Below are 18,538 nucleotides of genomic sequence, written 5' to 3'. Positions count from 1 at the left end.
CACACCTGGCCAGGTTCTGCTTCCTCAAGAGCTCCTGTTGTCGAGCAAAGATCTCAGCTTGAGCTGGTTGGAGGAAACCATAACCTATGACACAAACAGCAAGAAAAAAAATATTAAGTGACCTGTAGTGTGTTAATAATGACACAAAGCAATGAGCAACTTAACAAAAAGTACACAAATTTTTATGTTTTTATCTGTTTACCAGGGGAAAAAAACTTCTAAATGTAATATCCTTCAACTGTTACACCTTTTTGGAAATTTTTAAATAAATAATTGAATCTCCTGGTTTGACACAGAGCCCAGAACTATTCCTTAATTTTGTTGTAAAAGTAAAAATGACAGTTTTCTGTATTGTGCAGTAACTGTCCACTCACCAGGCGCCTGGCAGAGAGCAGAGGGCATGCCCAGGAAAGGAGGCCGCAGATGAGGCCCTAAGGCGATGTGAGGAGCGGTTGGAGGCGACAGTAGAGGAGGAGGATGGGACAGTTCTCTGTGGACACAAATACAAAAAAGACAACATTCATTTCAATTTGGATTTATCAGTTAAAATGACAAAAGGGTGGAGGGATGTATAACACACGGGTGCCGACGCCAATGAAATAGTTTTCCCCTCACATTCGGAGTTTTTCTGTTCTCAGCACATCTCGACTCTTTCTTGGTGAGTGAGTGTGTGAGTGCGCACGCTGCCACACCAATGAATGCGGTGTATTTTTATCAGTGGCGCTCCAGAGGCCCCCATGTCGCCCCAGTGCCTCATCAGTCTTGTCACGCCGCAGCAAGCGCCGCTGGCCATTGCTGTACCCTGGACTGCAGCCTTTCCTTCCCCTGCCGCCTCACACACACTCACACACACACACACACACTCACACACACACGCTCATGCACAGCTCTGGAGCCACACACATAATGAGGGCTGAATGCACAATGCCAGTGTGTCATGCTCCGACAGCTGGGGCGGCCCCTGCGTCTTGACCGGGGCCATGGGCTGAAGGACCTTCTAATTAACACTCATCCCTCCTCTTTTCTCTCCCATTTTTTTTAAACGCCCTTCTCCCCGTTTCCCTCCCTCTCTCCCTCTCTGGGCCGCATTGAAGCTGGTGAAAGGATGGAGCGTCCTGCAACCTCTACTTCTGAAAAGGCCTCTCTATTATTGGCTTCATCTTTTGTCCTCCTCGAGGGGGAAAGGTGCCTCTCACCTTTCTCCCTCTTCTTCTTGTCTTGCCCATCTTTTTTTTTCTTTCATGGTCTTCACTCCCGTCTCTCTAACTCCTTCACAACCTCTGAAAATCTGCCTTGCTCAGATTTTCCTCCACTTTGCCTCTCGCTGTGTTTTTTTCTCTCCCCTCTTCATCCTGTCTGTTTATCCCAACCTCGTCTTCCCACTTCCTTTTTCTCCCCTGTAATCCTTCCATTTTCACTCTTGCGTGCACATCTTCAGGGGTTTTGAAGAAGCACTGAAGAATCTGCCAGAGGAGCGAGGATTATGCACTCCGACCCTCTGACCCTAAGCCCGGGAGTGGATGATGATGCCAGACCACAGCTGTTTCCAGGGCTGTTGGTGAGCTCCCTCTCCGGCTTCCTACCCACACCTCTCCTCTCCTCCTGAGCTGCTGCTATCACACCAATCAGGGCTCAGCTGTGTGCGACTGCCGCTGCACAAAGGCATACATGGGAAACAAGCTGAGGAAAACAACAAAGTCAAAACCAACACTGGGACGCATGCAACCGCAAATATTGTTTTGCAACCGTGTTCAAATTAGCCAGCGCCTGCATGTCTCCCGCCTCGCTAAATGGTGAGGGAAGAGAGAGAGAGAGAGCTGCAAAGAGGGAGGGCACATATGCAAGAGCTGGGAGATGAGATGGGGGGTTGGAGCCGGTCCTGAGAGGGAGGTGTGCGTCTGTGGAGGGGGTGGGGGTGGGGAGGGGAGCCATCCATCGATCGACTCCGCCGCTGAAATGTTAATGCTAATCGTATAACCGCTCTCTCCGGCAGTGCCTCGCACTCCAGTGGCAGCTCCAATTAATCTTGGGTGAGGGCTGTGGCGCGTGACCCTGGAGCCGCGAGCCGGGGCCCTGCTAGCCGCTGCTTATGTAATTACACCGCCCCGTGTGTAATCACCTGGCCTAATCCCTCAGGGCTAGCAATTAGCCTTGCGACGCGCAGTTCCACTAGGCTACGCTAAAGCGCCCGCAAAACTCCCATCCACCCCCGCCACGGCTCCCGCATGCCAAACTCCCTTCACGCTCACCCACCCCTCCTTTTCTGATATTCCCTCTTTCTTCCCCTCTCCTCGCGCCGCCTACCCTTGCCTAGCGTTAGCCCGCAGATGAATAACGGTCAATTAAAGCTGCATGACTGGGGCTGCCAGGCGTCTGCGCCACCATAATTAGGCCTAATCACGGGGAGTGAGAGAGAGAGAGGAGAGAAAGAGTGTGCGTCTGACACTCCCCTCCACTCCCTTCCTCCATCGCTCCCTCTCTTCCTCCTTTTATAGGAGGCAATTTTGAGGGAGGAGTGGCAGACATTAGTCGTTTTGCTCTGGGGCTGTGTGTATGTGTGTGTGTGTGTGTGTGTGTGCGTGTTTGTGTGTTAACGTCTGTCTTTCTCAGTGTGGTTTTTCTTTTTGCACCATCTCTGCTTTTTGTTGGCAAACCACTGACATGCTATAAAAAGAAGAGGCGAAAACACTCACCTAGTTTTTGAATGACGCTGAAAACAGGCAGATGCACAAATGCAAGGTGGACTCATAATCACGCCAAAAAATATATTATATGACTGTATTTTGTGCTGTGTGTGTGTGTGTGTGTGTGTGTGTGTGTGTGTGTGTGTGTGTGTTGCTGCTGTCTCTCAGTCTCTGCCTGCAGTGAGGCCAGGGGCTCCTGGGGAATTCACTGGTGTGTGGCGACCTGTCAGAGTGGCGACAGCGGTCCCGTCCCGCAGCAGCCCAGTCTGTGTGTGTGTGTGTGTGTGTGTGTGTGTGTGTGTGTGTGTGTGTGTAGGTGCGTCTGTGTAAGTGTGTGTGACAGGGCTGCCCTTAATGACTGGAGCGTGGGGGGATTAGGAGCGCCGCGCGGCCGCCTTCGGCTCCTTCTCCGCAGGAACACATTTACACAGGAAGCTCATTAAAATGGATGAGGCTCCCTCCACGCTTGCTCTCTCTCTCTCTCTCCCTCCCTCCCTCCCTCGCTCGCTCAATCCCCTTATCTCACACTCTCTCGATCTCCTCACTCCCTATTTTGGTTCATCTCTCTCTCCATCACTTTGTCATCTCGCCATCTCCCCTCTTCCTCTTTCGTTTCCCTCTCTTCATCCCCGTTTTAAGCTCCCATGTTTTCCCCTTTTCCTCCCCTCTCTCTTTGCTTTCCTGCATCGCTCCCCCTATTTGCCTTGCAGATGCTTGGTGAGCTTAGTGCCATTTAAGGCCAGACAAATGGAGCGCCAGGCTCTAAGCCCATCGAGCAGCCCTAATGATTTGTTTTTAACAATGGGCCCTAATGGGCCCCAGATAATCAATGATGAGGGGTCGATGGAAAGGTGAGCCACAGAGAGAGTTAGAGCGGGAGAGAGAGGGGAGAGCTTCCATCTCTAACTCACTTCCTCGGCCACGCTTTTTATTTTATCGCTTTTTTTGCTTTTACTCACCAATTATCTCAATTTTAATTTTCTCATCGGTTTGCACTCGCTACATTTTCACATCTTCGTTTTCTGAGGTTCTGTGTGTTTTCTGGGTGGTTGGTGCAGTTTTTGGACACACATGTGCGATACATACCCTAAAGTATGTGGACATTACACCCGTGTGATATTGTTAAATGTGATATTTTAAGTTTATTGCCGTTAATTTGCTGCTACAACAACCTGCACTCATCTGGGAAGGTTTTGTAAGGAGAGTTTGGAGCACGATGAGGAAAACAAATCTATATAGAAGAGGGGCTTCAATAAACTGTTGTCATTAATATTTCCTTCAACAGGGAGTGGGAAACCTAGACAAAACTCAAACTGTGTCCACATACTTTTGCTCATATGTGCATATATAAGAGCACATACGGTGCACTATCATTTAGAGTTTGTACCATCTTTGTCTGTTGCTCGTTTCTCTCTCATTTGGAACATGGCACACGTGATGGCAACATGTTTATATTAGCACCTCCTTCTGTTTTCATTCACTCCAACATATTGAGAGTGAAGGGTTAAAGGAAGCAGGACAGAGTGAGGCAGATATGGATAGATGGATGGATGTAGGAAGGAAGAGGCTGAGGCCTAGTTAACTCTCCCCGGTCCTATGTGGCTAATTACTCTGTGCTGTCGGAGAACGGCCGCGGCTCGCTGAGTGCATTCATGCTGCACCACTGGCCTCCCCCTGCCTCAGCGTACGCATATAGGCGCACAAATTAGCAGACATATTCACACAAACAAACCCAAATTCAGTCCGCACAGATGAGCACGCATGCAGGCCGCCAGCTTGAAAAATGGAACAAACAAACACACGCGAACACTCGGTCGCCTCGCCTCCCCTCCCCTCCATCCTCGCCTCAACACACAAAATATATACACCCCCACAGCCTCCCAGAGCTGCACCACACAGCGCCTGGCCGCTCTGCTTCCTGCTTACCCCCCCCCCCCCCTCCTCCTACCCTTCACCAACCACCCCTCTCCGTCTCTCTCTCTCTCACACACACACACACACAAACACACACCCCCCGCTGCCGCACCGCCGGCCCATTATCGATCCCCCACCTCTCCCCGCGCCACATAAATAATCGACAAGCAATTACCCGCCCACTCCCGCTGCCCCCGGCTTTGTTTGGGAGGCGCAGGGGCCAGCGCTGGCGGGGGGGAGAGGAGGGAGGAAGCGCTGGCGTGCAGGCGTGCAACTCCACAGTGGTAGCCAAGAGGTTATTGGATCCTTAGTTTAGCCATGCATGTGGAGATGCACATGCTCGCACGCTGAAAAACACCAAGAGACGGGATCCGGACGAGGAAGCTGGGAACGGGTGCGAGAGTGAAAAGGAAAAGCGCAGTGGTGTGCTGATGCGAACTGGCAGGTGATTAACTCGGTAAACTCGCATGTGTGCGGAGGATGTGGGTGTTGGTTTTTTTAATAATGATGATGAATAACTCCGGTGCTGCAATCAGGGCCGGATTGCAGCTTCAACAGTCGACTACAGCGAGGTTTAGCACTGAGATCGGGGGTGTTTGCTTGCTTGCGGTTTTACCTGTCGGGGTAATGCGCGTCCCGGTGCTGCGGCAGACCCTGTTTGCGTCTCTGGCTGGATGAAGAAGAGCTTCCCGCCGAGGGCAGGTGAGCTTCTAAGGCCGCTGGATTCCTCACCGCCGCAGCCAACGCCTCCTGGCGAGCACGCAGCATGTCTGGATGTGGAGCAAAGAAGGGGGAAACAGTCGAAGGAAAGAGATGAGAAGAAGGCAGGATGAAGGTGATGAGGGACAGAAATGAAAGAAAGGATGGACTCAGAGAAAGGAAGCAGAGGGTAGGGAAGGATGGAGGAGATAAAAACAAGTTTAGAATCACGTCTATGCAAAGATATGAACAGAAAAACTAAATTCTTACATGAACCCTAGCTCCATGCTACAGGATTAGCAGTAGTAGAAGGAAGTAAAGCACTGTTAAAAGATATTTATTGTCCTGTAGTGATGGATGTGAGGCTCATAAAAACACCCAATAAGTCATTTTAAAACTCGCATCGTTCCTCACATTAATCCTGAAAATGGTCTTGCAGACACCCGGATGTATGTGAACACACAAAGATAAACCAAACACACATTTTGGCAGAGGTGTATGAAATTAGCACACAGTGTTTAAACCCATCTGCCACGCTTTTGGAAGTGAGCTGACTGCTTTCGAGCAAACGTGAGAATAAAATAAACAGGTGGATCTGAGATAAAATTTGAAAAAGAGAGAAATTATGACTTCTGTGATAATGTTTTCAAAACAAACAACATGCGGTGTGTTTTCTTTTAGTACGAATCGGTCAAAACAAAAAAAAAAGAAGCGACTTCACACGGCCGGCCACGCGGCGTTTCCACCCCTCCCCACCTACCATCCCCTCTATCTCTGCCTGCCCTCTTCCTCCACCTCCTGCCCTCGACCGCTCGCCTCATTCCATCTCTTTCTTCGCTCATCCTCGCTCTCCCTTTTTCCCAGCAACCCCGGTTCTCTCTCGCCCTCGCAGGAGAAGAGGGCTCATCATTATCAGCCAGGCCAGGCCACACCAGGAGACATGGCTTCTAATGAGAGAAAAATCCATCCTGCTCTCTCTCCTCCCTCTCTCTCTCTCTCCTCCCTCTCGCTCTCCCGCTTCAATCTATCTCCCCCCCCCACTCCCCTCCACCTCCCAGCTCAACCCTCCACCACCCTTTTTTTTAATTAGACAGATCCCTTGGGAGCTAGGGGCCATTTCCGCCGCCGGTACGGGTGTGATGTGTGTTTCTGTGTGTCTGCGTGATTTAGGTGCTAGCGTGTCGTGCCCGGCTGTGTGTGTTTGTGTGGATGTGTGCGTGTTTTATGCGTGTGCGTGTCTGTGTGTGTGTGTGTGTGTGTGCAGCCGGAGCCGTTGAGCGGGCGCCGGGGTGGGGGGGTGAAGCGACAGATATTAATGCGGCCTAGCTCCGGTGTATCGATCTGTTTGCTGCGCCAGGCCGCAGGGGACTCGGCTGGCGGCAGACAAGGGCGGGTGTGTGTGTGTTGCTGTCTGTGTGTGTGTGTGTGTGAGGGTGGTGGTGGTGGTGGTGGGAGGCTGTGAGAGATAAGGGAGGGATCAGAGGGAAGTGAAGCCCCAGAGCATGCACGCACACACTCACACACAGACTGCTGTGCGCTTGCATACGTGGTGCAGCGGTGACACGGCGGAAGCGTTGATCCCCATGAGTTTCCTATGGTCACATTTCCATGTCACCAATTATTTGTCTATGACAGTTAAAGGAGTGCTTCAGCAGTTTTTAGCATTGCACTTCCATAACTTCCAAGCGACAGATTAAAAAAATAATTAAAAAGGAAAAAAAGACGGTTAGAATCGATGCTGCAGAGGCAAAGACATCCGGAGCATCCTGCCGCCTCGGTGCTAAACATAGAAGACGCCGTAACTTTTGGCTTCAGACCTCTGAACTCCAAAAGCCCACCGGCAGATTTGAAAGGCTTGTTATCTTAGCTGGAGTCTGGAAAAGCAGAAACAATCACCCAGAATTTCTGCTTTCCAACGGTCCTTGAACTTATCATGTGCAACTGTGGGTTTCATCTAGAGAAAGGAACCGAATGCGAGCTTAAAATCATGATTTTCCATCAAAATCACTTTTTCCTGCATTCGTAATTTTAAAATGTCCTCAAAATCCACCATTTGCACCCACAGGATTCTGTACAAAACTACTCCCCAGTGCAACAGAACATCTACACTTAAAATCAGGATGCTTTAGTCTCAAAAAACATTTGCTCTAATCAGATTCTGTAAAATAAATAAATAAAATCCTATAATCCTCAGTGGAAGCTGTGGCTAACCCAGCTACAACCAGCAGTCGAAAAACTAAAATTCTGGGACTTTTTGGCTGAACTGCAGGCAGTGTTTTACACAAAACAAGTTAAAAATCAAAGCAGAAATGTGAGAAACCATTTTTTCAACTATTGGTAACACCTGTGGGTGCTTGGCAAAATGTGGTGCTTGTTGATTCTATGTTTTTCTCTCTTTTTTGTGACATTAAAGCCGTTCTACTGCAGAGAAGACACGTTTTATTTCTCTCTACTTCTACCCATTGTTGTGCTGTTTTCATAGAGGTGCGGAGCTTTATATTACAATGAAAATGTGGTGACAGGAGTTAAAAAACGCTGACAAACTGCTTGGGATTCAGAAGGTTAAGTCACAAGACAGAATCCCAGTCACTAGATTCTATACTTCCCATCATGCCTTGGGCTACACTCTGCCTTATAAACCCTGACACCTTTTAAACTCCTCACAAGCAGCCTGTCGAGCAGCTTTTAAGCAGGCTGAGGAGTTCTTTGTTGTTAGTAAACAGACTTTGTCCAGGGGATGTGTCCAGGATTGTAAATATTCTGAGATTATGCGTCCAGATTTCATCAACAGACCCCAAATGACCAAAGCCGTGAACAAAACAAAATTTTTCCCCTCATTTACAGATTTATTTAAGTAGCCCTATACACCGCAGTCAATTCCGCCTGAAATTTCTGCTGAAGTTCACTAATATCCATCCATCCATTCTCTATACACCGCTTGCTCAGCGCGAGGTGCACGTTCACGAAAACTAGCTATTAGTGGATTGTTTACTGATTTCAAGACATGTTTTGGACAAAATATTTTACTGGCTTGTTTCGTCTGGATGTCCAAGGTTGGATTATGGCCGTTTTTTGTGGAATATTTTCATCTGTGACTAGTTTTGAGCCTTCAAAGGTGAGTTGTGCTGTTTACGTTATTTGTTGTTTGTTGGAGAAATGTGTTTATATTACCCGCTGTGGTAATCACTTCTGAAAGTGGTTTATACCGGCGGATTCATGAGAATCTAAGCTTTCCATGGGTGTATAGTGTTTGTATAATCGCGTTTGCACCTTCAGACATTTAAGGAAATGCTTATGCAGATCTCAAAGCGTCCCGCTGGCGGGCAGGTGAAGCGCAACGGGTTGTATTTTGTCATTTGAAATACTAAAATATAGTCTTTTGCCTTCTCATTACTAAGTTCTGCTCATTTAATTTGATTTAATTGCAGATATTTAGTTGAAAAACATAAAAATCTGCTCTAACAACCCAAGATGTGAGCTCTCAATGGCAGCCATGGCCTTAAATTTGACAGGTAAAATTGATGAAGTGCTCCTTTAAATCCAGACAATACAAGCTGTCGAGCTAAAGTCCTTATAGGCAAGTCTCGCCTCTCTGGAGTCATCTTGGTAAAACACCTCCAGGCAGTGATTCTGGGCTAACAAGCCCAGGCCTCTAAATGAAGAGGAGAGAGCCACATCTGCAATTTCAATGGACACTGGGACATAAAAACTGCATATATAGAATTATAAATCAAATCGGATGAAAAGAAACCCTTAAAAGTTTGGCGATTTGCTCCAAATAAGGTTAATAATAGGACTTTTCCCCCACTTGCATCAGGATAACATGATTTTTGGGGGCAACACGTGTCGTATACCTGCCATGTTTGGTGTTTTGGAGTTCTTATGTCTCTAGAATAACCTGTAGAAATGCTTCATTTGTTTTGATGGTTTCTATTATTTCTTCCATTTCTCTATTTATCCCGTCGATGCTTCTCTTGAACGTTGGGTTCATATTCTGCTCTCTCGCCGCCCCTCTCTCTAATTCTCTTTCATGTAAACCGAGAGCAGCCGGGTCACCTGGGGCTCTACCCTTCTGTGTGAGTCCACAGCACTCGGACTCACAGTTTTCTCCTCTCAAACTCTTGTCTCGTGATGCAGCTGCTGGAACACAAGAGGAGAGTCCCTCTGACTACAAATTAGAGTCCTAATTGAGGACACACAAACACTTACTTATTTTGGGAATTCGGGCCCATTCCACTTATCCCTCTTTTGTGCCACCCCATTTTTCTCCCCACCGTCGTTCCTGGAGTTGGGCCTAAATCCCCTCAGTTAAGCCGGGTTTTCCTCAGCGCGAGAATGCAGGGGAGCGCTTTGCTGATACAGCTTGGCCGGCCTCATGATGGATTTGGTGGACTGGCAGGTACACAAAAGCCAACATCCATCCGCTAAAGCGCACCATACACCAGAAAATTAAGCATCTTTTCAGGAAAAGGCATTTACCGAGTATCACCGGCTCACGCAAGCTGTAAATATGAGGCGAGTCTGTCACACTGAACGTCTTTGTCCTCTGACCAATCGTCTGCTTGAGTTTTCTACTTTTTGGGGCCGGTGCTAAAGAGATGCTGCGTACAGCTCCGTGTTTCAATGCCGCCTGAACTGCAGGAGACAAAACAGACGAACGCACCCTCCATCCCACCCCTCCTTCCACTTTCATCTGGATCTCTACCCCCACCTCTCATTTTCTTTTCTCCCTCCCCTCGCTCTCCTTTCATCATATGAAGAGGGAGGGAAAGCCCTCCTGGCCATTTCTACAACCCCGCCGCCCCCTCCACCTCCGCCCCCCCAACTTCAGCCCCTCCACTCCTTTTTCCCCGACTCTTCTTTTGCCCATCAGGTCCAGGGAGAGCCTCTCAAACAACACCTTGCACCAACACATCCACGCACACACCGAGGCAACATGCACACCGAGTTCCTCTTCACCCCCGCCTCTTTCACGCACACACACTTTCATTTTCTGTGCCCTGCACTTCAAACACATGAAAGGATGCTCTGCGGGGACCAAGGCTAAAGGGAGAGTTGGCGGTAAGGAAAAGGAGGTGGAAGCGGGGAGGGGGTATAAAAGCAAGCTTGAGAGGGAGATGTATAGGAAGGATGAGGGGCCCTGGGGGGGAGGGAGGGAGGAAGGGAGGGGAGGAGCGGGTCACAGGGGGCCCCATCGGAGACCAGGTCAATGTCAAGGGGCTCTCGCTGAAATGATTCACGTCAGCCTCTCCAGAGACAAAACAGCCATCCCTCCGTCCCAACTCTTACACTGCTGATGTCTGAGTGTCAGTTTCTTAACGAGCGCCACCCGTTAATTGGAGAGAGGGGAGGGAGGGTGTGCAGGTAGTGTGATAATCCGTTTGGAAAATAAACCTGCAAATAGAGGAAGCTGCCAGGTGCGGCAGGAAGGAATATTAGCAGGCGTGGCGGGCGCTGCTGAGGCGCCCATGGGTCCTCAGCCACTTAGAGGTAAGAAATTCTTACCAGGAAGTTGTGATTTTAACGGTAGTTGAATTTAAGAGTGTGACAAACAAACTGTAAACTTGTATATATGGATGTTTTTTCTTATTTTTGCTCCAGGAGGAGTTATTTATGCACTCTTCTCTCATCTCTTCTCCTTCGTCATCTCCTTTGACCATTCTTCTCTTCAGGTTTTTTTGTTTTTTTACTCCTATTCCTGGTGTCTCTTGCTTGCTTCTTCTTCTTTTGCACGTAGACGACTTTTAAGTGTGCCTTGGAAGAAGAATGCACGTGTTCAGAATAAAGGATTGTGTGGAAACTATCAAACGATTTGGAATGTGGAAGTGAAGAAAGGCAGCGAGTCTGCGTCTGTACTTCGCCAGAACGCCTGCCTCAAAACCGACGAGGCTTCTGGGAAAGGAAGCCAGCGATCAGACTGAGCCCTGGGCCGTAAAAAACTCCCACAATGCACTGCATTTTGCCTCCAACTCCTCTAAGACACGGGGAAAAGGCAATTAAAGCATTTATAGGCTTCGCCCCCTAGATTTGCAGCCAGCAATTAAAAATCATTACTAATCAAATAAAAATAAAAGTAGCTCAAACTACAATTCAGCCGGAGCATCGATTGGATTTATGCTACTGCGAAGGAGCTCATAAAGACTGGTAGGACTTAATGTTACATTCTTTAGAAAAATGTGAGAAAAAGGTTAACATTTAATGGCCGACACAGTGAAATGAACATAAAGCCAACTTATAAAACCCAAACGAGGAAACTTTTCTCATTTTCTTTTTTCCCTCCGTCAAACTACAATTCTCTCAAGCTAAAACCAGTAAATTTATGTCTGTAGAATCTGAGTAAACGTGTGACACGCTGGTGGTTTCCGGGGTGTTGGGAGATTTAGAGGGTTGGCAGGCAGCCAATGAGAGCTCTCGGATCAATCACGCCGTTGATGCATTTGAAGGCTTGTGGGTGTTGTTAACAACGGAGAGTCAGGGTGGTCAGAAATCACCCTGAGTGACACTTTGACACTGGGTGGGCAAGCACCGCAAATAGAAATGTCAGCCGTCTCCATGGCTGGGGTTTTACAATGGCAGCAATGTGGCACACCTTAACATGGTGCTCTGAACACAGCGCTACACTCTGGGGTTACAAAGCAGCACTGCACCTCAGCGACTTGGTGACAGGTGATGAGAAAAGGGGTGTTTTTTTCTAGGAGCTGGTGACGTGCCTCAGAAGGAAATTCTTTTAGTCTGAGGTAAATCTCAAGTTACTTAACAAAAAAAACTAAGGGAAAATACATCTGGATCTTTCAGGAGTGGGTTCTTACTGATAGAGTAGGAAACATCATGTAGAATTTTAACTGCACTGAGGTACGTTCGTTGTATTAGGCCTGGGTGATAAAATGATGCCGATATGTTTGGACGTATTTATCATTCAATGGAATGTTAATAGTTTCCTTTAACCCTCCTGTTGGCTTCATTTACGGGCAGCAAAAAAATATTGTTACCTTGTCTGAAAAAAAATCCAAAAATTCAGGAAAAAATTCCCCAAATTTCTGAACATTTGCAAAACCTTTGAGAAGAAAATTCCAATAATTCCTGAAAGTTTCCCTTTAAAGATTTTTTTAAAATCCCCCAAATTTGGCAAGAAATTTCTTGGAGATATTTTCAAAAAATTAGTAAAAATCTTCCAAAAACCCCCGTGAAAAATATCTAAAGTGATTACATACAAATTTGCTGGATTTTGGTTGATTTTTATGTGAATGTTGTTAAAGAAACATTTTTAACATTTCTTTTTTCCCACCAAAAAATGTTCAGAAATTTCCCAAAATGTTGAAAATGTGGACATCAGAAGTTTCTCTGTGAAAACATAATTTTTACCCACATTTTCAAACATTAAAATTTTGACCCGCAGGACGACACGAGGGTTAAATGCATCAAAAGCCATGAAAGCAAATAATGAAAACGTGAAGCTCAGTTGCATGAACAAACCCTAGGTTGAGCTCCCTGCTTCCTAAACTGTCGGTCAAACTTTGATAAAGGAGTGTGCTACTCTCTGTTGCTCTCACTCTTGACTTCCATGCAGGTCTCATGAGGTGTGCTCGTCTGCCGTCCATCCATGCAGGTAGACCTCCTCTACTGGAGGAACCAATAGTTGCCCCTCTGAGATGGACTTCAGGATATAAAGACAACCACCTCCACCTGAGGCCTGCTTTGAGGGCTGAGGGACTAATGCCAGGGCAACCAGGTACTCTGGGCCTTAACCTTAATATGGTGGCTATTTTTATTGCTGTGGAATATTAAAATTATCACCTGTGCACCTTAATAGGTGGATTACAATGGCTCTGCCAACTGTCTCTTATCTGCTGGGTTTTTATTGAAAAAATAGGTCATTAAAAACAAATATCAACCGATACAAAGTTTTCACCTATGTCACCCAGCCCTGTGTTATTATTCTGATAATGATTAGGGATGTCTGATATTATCTGCCCGATATCGGCCTAAAAATGTAATATCGGTCAATATCGTTATTGGTTTTTTTTGCCTATCATGAAAAGCGATAAAACAATGCCTGGATTTCGATGGCATTTGTTCACAGTAGGAGGAAGGGATGTGAACTGTTGTGTCAGACAATTTTTTTTAAATTGGCATTTTTTCCATAACTTAAGTAGTTTTCTTATTTGCACAGATGATGCTTACATTTGGAAAGCCTTGCTGCAATTCAGATAACACTTTATTTATCCCTGAGGGGCAATTAAATTGTGTCTAGTTTTTGTCATTTTCTGCTTCATTTCTGTCATTTTAGGTTTCGTTTTGGTCATTTTGTGTCTCAGTTTTGCCATTTTGAGTCTTGTTTTTGTCGTTTTATGTCTCGTTTTGGTCTGTTGTGTTGTTTTGTCATTTTGGTTGTTTTTCTCGTGTGTCCGGTTCTTTTGTTTTTTTGTCTTTTGTGTCTCGTTTCTTTTGTTGTTTTTTTAATATTTTTTGAGAAAGCATCCAATGGGGCGTCACAATAAAATTAGTCATGATGTGTTAATTTCCTCGGCAGGATATATGTGATGTTACCTAAAATTAATTGAACATCCCACACATATATCAGCATCGGTTGATATCGGAATCGGAAATTGAGAGTTGAGCAATATCGGCATATCGGTTATTGGCCAAAAAAGCCAATATCGGACATCCTTAATAATGATGATGATGTCTACACACACACACACACAGATCCAGAGCCTGTGGACTGACCGTGGCCGGGCAGACCCATGCTGCTTGCTAGCTGGTAGAGGCGTTGCTGCTGCTCCTCGTTAGGACCCCTGCTCGCTGAGCGCTGACATCATGCGTCTGTAGTGCTCCTCAGGGCTCATGTGGCTGTGACTGCTGCCCGCCTCCACCACCGGGCTCTGGGAGTTTTCTGAAGAGAGAAGGGAAGCATTTATCAGAGCTCTAAAATGATGGTATTAACTTGTTATCTTTGTCTTGTACAGTAAACTAGATTTTCAGCCCGTGATTGTGATGTTCACATGTATTTCCTTGTCGGTCGTGTCTGTGAGCATCATTCACTACTGAAGCTTCAACTCATCTGTGGCTCCAAATAGCAAACAGGACCCACATTCAGAACATTTTTTGATTTCAAGACATCATAAATCAAACATCAAATCCTGCTGATTATCATTCAGGCAGTTCACTCTAAAACAGACAAGATAAGAACTAAATTTAATACTAGTCAGTCTGACTTTTTCTCAATGGAGAACTCGTTCACTGCTGTCCAGGAGCCATCTTGCATTTTTTGCATATTAATACCGAAAATGGGAAAGGAGCGAATGTTTTTCTGTCACATTTGGGGTTTTGGACTGAAAACAGATTCATTTTTAGGATAATTAAGTCTTAAAACATTACAAACTTGCATTTTGATGACGTTTACTGCTTTTGTAGTCAAACCAACCTTAGTGAAACGTCAGCCGGAGGACGTACTTTTACACAGATCAGTCGTTACGTACATGACACTGATGGCCTGGAAGCCTCGACACATAAAGCTGCACACATTTACCCATGCATTGTTAATGCCCTGAGCCTGACCCCGTTGTGAACTCACGGTTCCACAAAGCACAGCAGCATCCATGCAAATGCTGCAAGGTCAGAAGCAGAGTTGTTTTGCAATACTAAATTTTGACCGTATGTGATACCAACTACAAAAAGAAAACCCCAAAAGAGCACAAACACTTCCACCGCTCTGTGTGTGTGTGTGTGTGTGTGTGTGTGTGTGTGTGTGTGTGTGTGTGTGTGTGTGTGTGTGTGTAGCTCCTGTGCTGTGTTTAAGGTGTTGTGAAGACGATGTGGTGTATGATATCTATCTAGCTGTCAGTCCCCATACTTAATCTCTCTCTCTCTGACCTCCCTCCTCCCCCTCTCTGTCAATAGTAACATGATCTAAGGTAAGGGTGGTGGGGGATATGGGAGGTGGTTAGGGAGTTAGAAGAGGGAGACAGAGGAGGAGGAGGAGGCGAAGGAAAGCAGGGGTTATTTTTACCACCCTCCTCCTTATTGAAACCTGAGTCTGGCCCCGGGCAGGCGAGCAGGAGTGGCGCTGAGGAGCGGAGGTGGGGTGGAGGTGGTGAGGGAGGAAGCGAACACGCAGCATCTCTGTCTCCACTGCCAAGCTCCAGCTAATCCACCCAAGGTCCTCCAAGTGGATGTGTTTGTGTGTGCGTGTGTGTGTGTGTGTGTGTGTGTGCAACCAGTCTGTGCCTGTCTAACTTTTCCTGCTCTCTAAACACAGCAGGGGGTGCCGACTTTGCAGCTGAAAGAAAAAACAGACATCATTTACGCAGCAGCGGCATCCGATCTCTCTCCGGCTCCGTCGGTCCGCTACCCTCTCCGCCTCTCTTTTAGTCCATTTCTCCGTCTGCATTAGTCATTAAAGGATAGCGTCTGTCGCCAGGCTCGGAGGCAAGAAGATAACACACAGTAGATAACGCACAGACACCAACGCACACGCACACAGGTGCCGAGTCAGGCCTTGGGTGTGGACAGAGCTCAAGGTTAAGACTCAGGATCAGCAGTGTTTTTGAAATGGCTTAAATGCTCCTCTGTGGACAGCAGCCTGCGCACACACACACACACACACACACACACACACACTTCACACACACACTTCTTTATCCGCCTTGCTTATGTGAATATGCAGCAAAGGGAAGAATATATGGAAGGCGTATACGGAGGCTGTTTGATTTAACCCTTGTGTCGTCCTGCGGGTCAAAATTGACCCGTTTTAAAGTTTGAAAATGTTGGAATAAATACATATTTTCACAGTGAAACTTTTGATGTCCACATCTTCAACATTTTTGGGAAATCTTTGAGCAATTTTTGGTGGAAAATCAACCAAAATCCAGCGAATTTCGCTGGATTTGGTTGATTTTTTTGTGAATGTTCTTAAAGAAAACATTAGAAGTTTTACTGATATATATGTAATCATTTTAGATATTTTTTAGAATTTTTTTTATATTTTTACTCATTTAAAAAAAATATTTACAAGAAATTTTCTTGCCAAGTTTGGGGGATTTTTTTAAAATAAAACATTCAAGGAAAATTTTTTAGGAATTATTGGAATTTTCTTCCTGAAAGTTTAGCAAATCTTTTGAAATTTTTGGATTTTTTTTTCAGACAAGGAAACAAAGTTTCTTGCTGCCTGTAAATGAGGACAACAGGGGGGTTAAAAGCCAGAGAAACTAACCGCGCATACTCAGAGAGGCACGAAGAAAGTCAAAATAACAACACACAAGCCCCATTTGCCTTAAAAGGAAGCCAAGCCTGAGTACACAAACAGACTTATAAACACGCACGCGCTCTTCCCAACCAATAACAAACCCATGCATCTTTCAGAAGCGGGGTTGTGACTAAGTAAGACGATAATGGCCAGGAATGAGTGCTTCTATACACAGAGAAAGAGGAAGAGGCTCCAGGCGGCTCTGATGTCAGTCAGAGGTCACCCAGTGGTTAAAGGTCAAAGCTGGACTCATGCTGGGCTCCACACACCTCCAGCTGCAGATTTACTTGTCTTTCTTTCGTCTAAATGTTGGACAAATGTAAAATCCTACAGTAACATTTCACTAGCATATCCAGTAATAATAATAAGGGTGTGTGCATGTGTGTTGTTGGTGTGTCTGCAGAGATAATGCTGGACGTGTGGTGAGCTGCCCTTGGCTTTGCTGCTGTATAATGCATCAGTCAGGAAGTCTTCCTCGGGAGCCCAGAGGGACGGACTCGGTGGCTGTGCCGACTCCATGCCGGGCGCCCGGTTTCACACCACACGAGGGAGATATGAATAATAGAGGATAGCGACCGGATTGCAGCTCTACAGAAGGGGCATTGTCTTGCCAAGGTGTGCCTTGTCAAGGTCCATCATTTATGCTGTGCTAATTTCGCCCGGAGAGCAACCGGAGAAAGTGTATGTTTACAGCGGGCATGTGCGGCTACGGATATTTCTGTGGGTTTGGAAGAAAGCAGACAGGAAACTCGCCCGTGCTCTGTTTTCCTGTGAGAGGATCAGTTCGCTCAAATCAGTTTTCATTTATCTCCAACAGAAATGGCTGAAAGTTACGCCTGTAGGCTGCCTGAGTAATTCAGGCTCCACACGCGAGAAGAAAGGGAAGTTTTTTTTTCAGATGGCACCAAAAATATCTAATGTTATGAAAGCAGCAGCAGGATCTCTGACAGAATTCTGCAGAAAACTAAAACATAGGAGCTATGCTTTGGTAAAATGTGTGAAATAACCCTTTAGTAACTTCCTCTAATGCAGAGGTGTCAAACTCATTTTGGTTCAGGGGCCACATTCAGCCAAATTTGATCTGAAGTGGAACAGTAAGATCACTGCATAATAATTTATAAATAACAACAGCTCCAAATTTTCCTTTGTTTGCAATTATCTTTTTACAAAACATCAACTACCTGAAATATCTTCAGAAAAATAAGTTCAATTTCAGCAATTTTATGCCTCAGTTTATCATTTAAACATTACAACTTCCAGATCACAGAGTGTCTACAAAGGAACAAATAATTTAATAATCACAGGTGTCTGGAAATGAATGATTTAGTATTTTACTTTATGATCCAAATGGCAAAAGCCAGACAAAAAAATAACCAAAAAATTAGACAAAATATTACAAAAACAAGACACAAAGTAACAAAAAAACAAAAATGACACAAGAGAGACAAAAAAATCCAAGAAACATTGAGTAAAGTGAAACACAAAATGACAAAAGTACGAGAAACAACAAGCGAGACAAAAAGGAAACACAAAACGACAAAACGAGAAACAGAATGACAAAAACATGACACAAATGACAAAAGTCAGAAAAAAAGACAAAAAAACAACCAAAACAGGACAAAATATTACAGAAATGAGACACAAAATGACAAAAGAACAATGAACAATCTAGTATTTTACTTTATGATCAAAACAACTTGTCATGGAATTTATAGTTTTACTAATTTACAATCTGCACTTAATGTCTTCTCTTTAATTTTTACACTTTGAGGGCCGGATTGGACCCTCTGGGGGGCCGCTTTTGGCCCGCAGGCCGCATGTTTGACACCCCTGCTCTAATGCATATATATCCTGCTGGTGTGTAGAGAAAAGACCGGACTCACAAACCAGAGAGATGACACTGAACTGTGTCTTCAGGTACATCAGAAAGCAAAAATGCTTCTGCAGCGGCTTCCCGTTCCTTCACGTTTCAAACTGCCTCCCTTCCCAACAGGGA

At 45.8% G+C, this 18,538-nt stretch overlaps 1 protein-coding gene across 1 annotated transcript in view; it reads right to left on the bottom strand.

Moving 5' to 3' along the window:
• samd11 (sterile alpha motif domain containing 11) overlaps positions 1-18,538 on the bottom strand; it is a 65,683-nt gene that overhangs the window by 12,268 nt on the left and 34,877 nt on the right. Inside the window, 5 exon segments of the mRNA XM_051949122.1 lie at positions 6-84; positions 375-490; positions 5,215-5,368; positions 14,025-14,085; positions 14,087-14,190. Of these exon segments, the coding sequence (XP_051805082.1) occupies positions 6-84; positions 375-490; positions 5,215-5,368; positions 14,025-14,085; positions 14,087-14,190 (514 nt within the window).

This window comes from Acanthochromis polyacanthus, chromosome 6, assembly GCF_021347895.1.
Source record: "Acanthochromis polyacanthus isolate Apoly-LR-REF ecotype Palm Island chromosome 6, KAUST_Apoly_ChrSc, whole genome shotgun sequence".
NCBI classification, from domain to species: Eukaryota; Metazoa; Chordata; class Actinopteri; family Pomacentridae; genus Acanthochromis; species Acanthochromis polyacanthus.
Note: the sequence above shows the minus strand (reverse complement) of the source record. Positions and strands in the feature narration are given on the sequence as shown.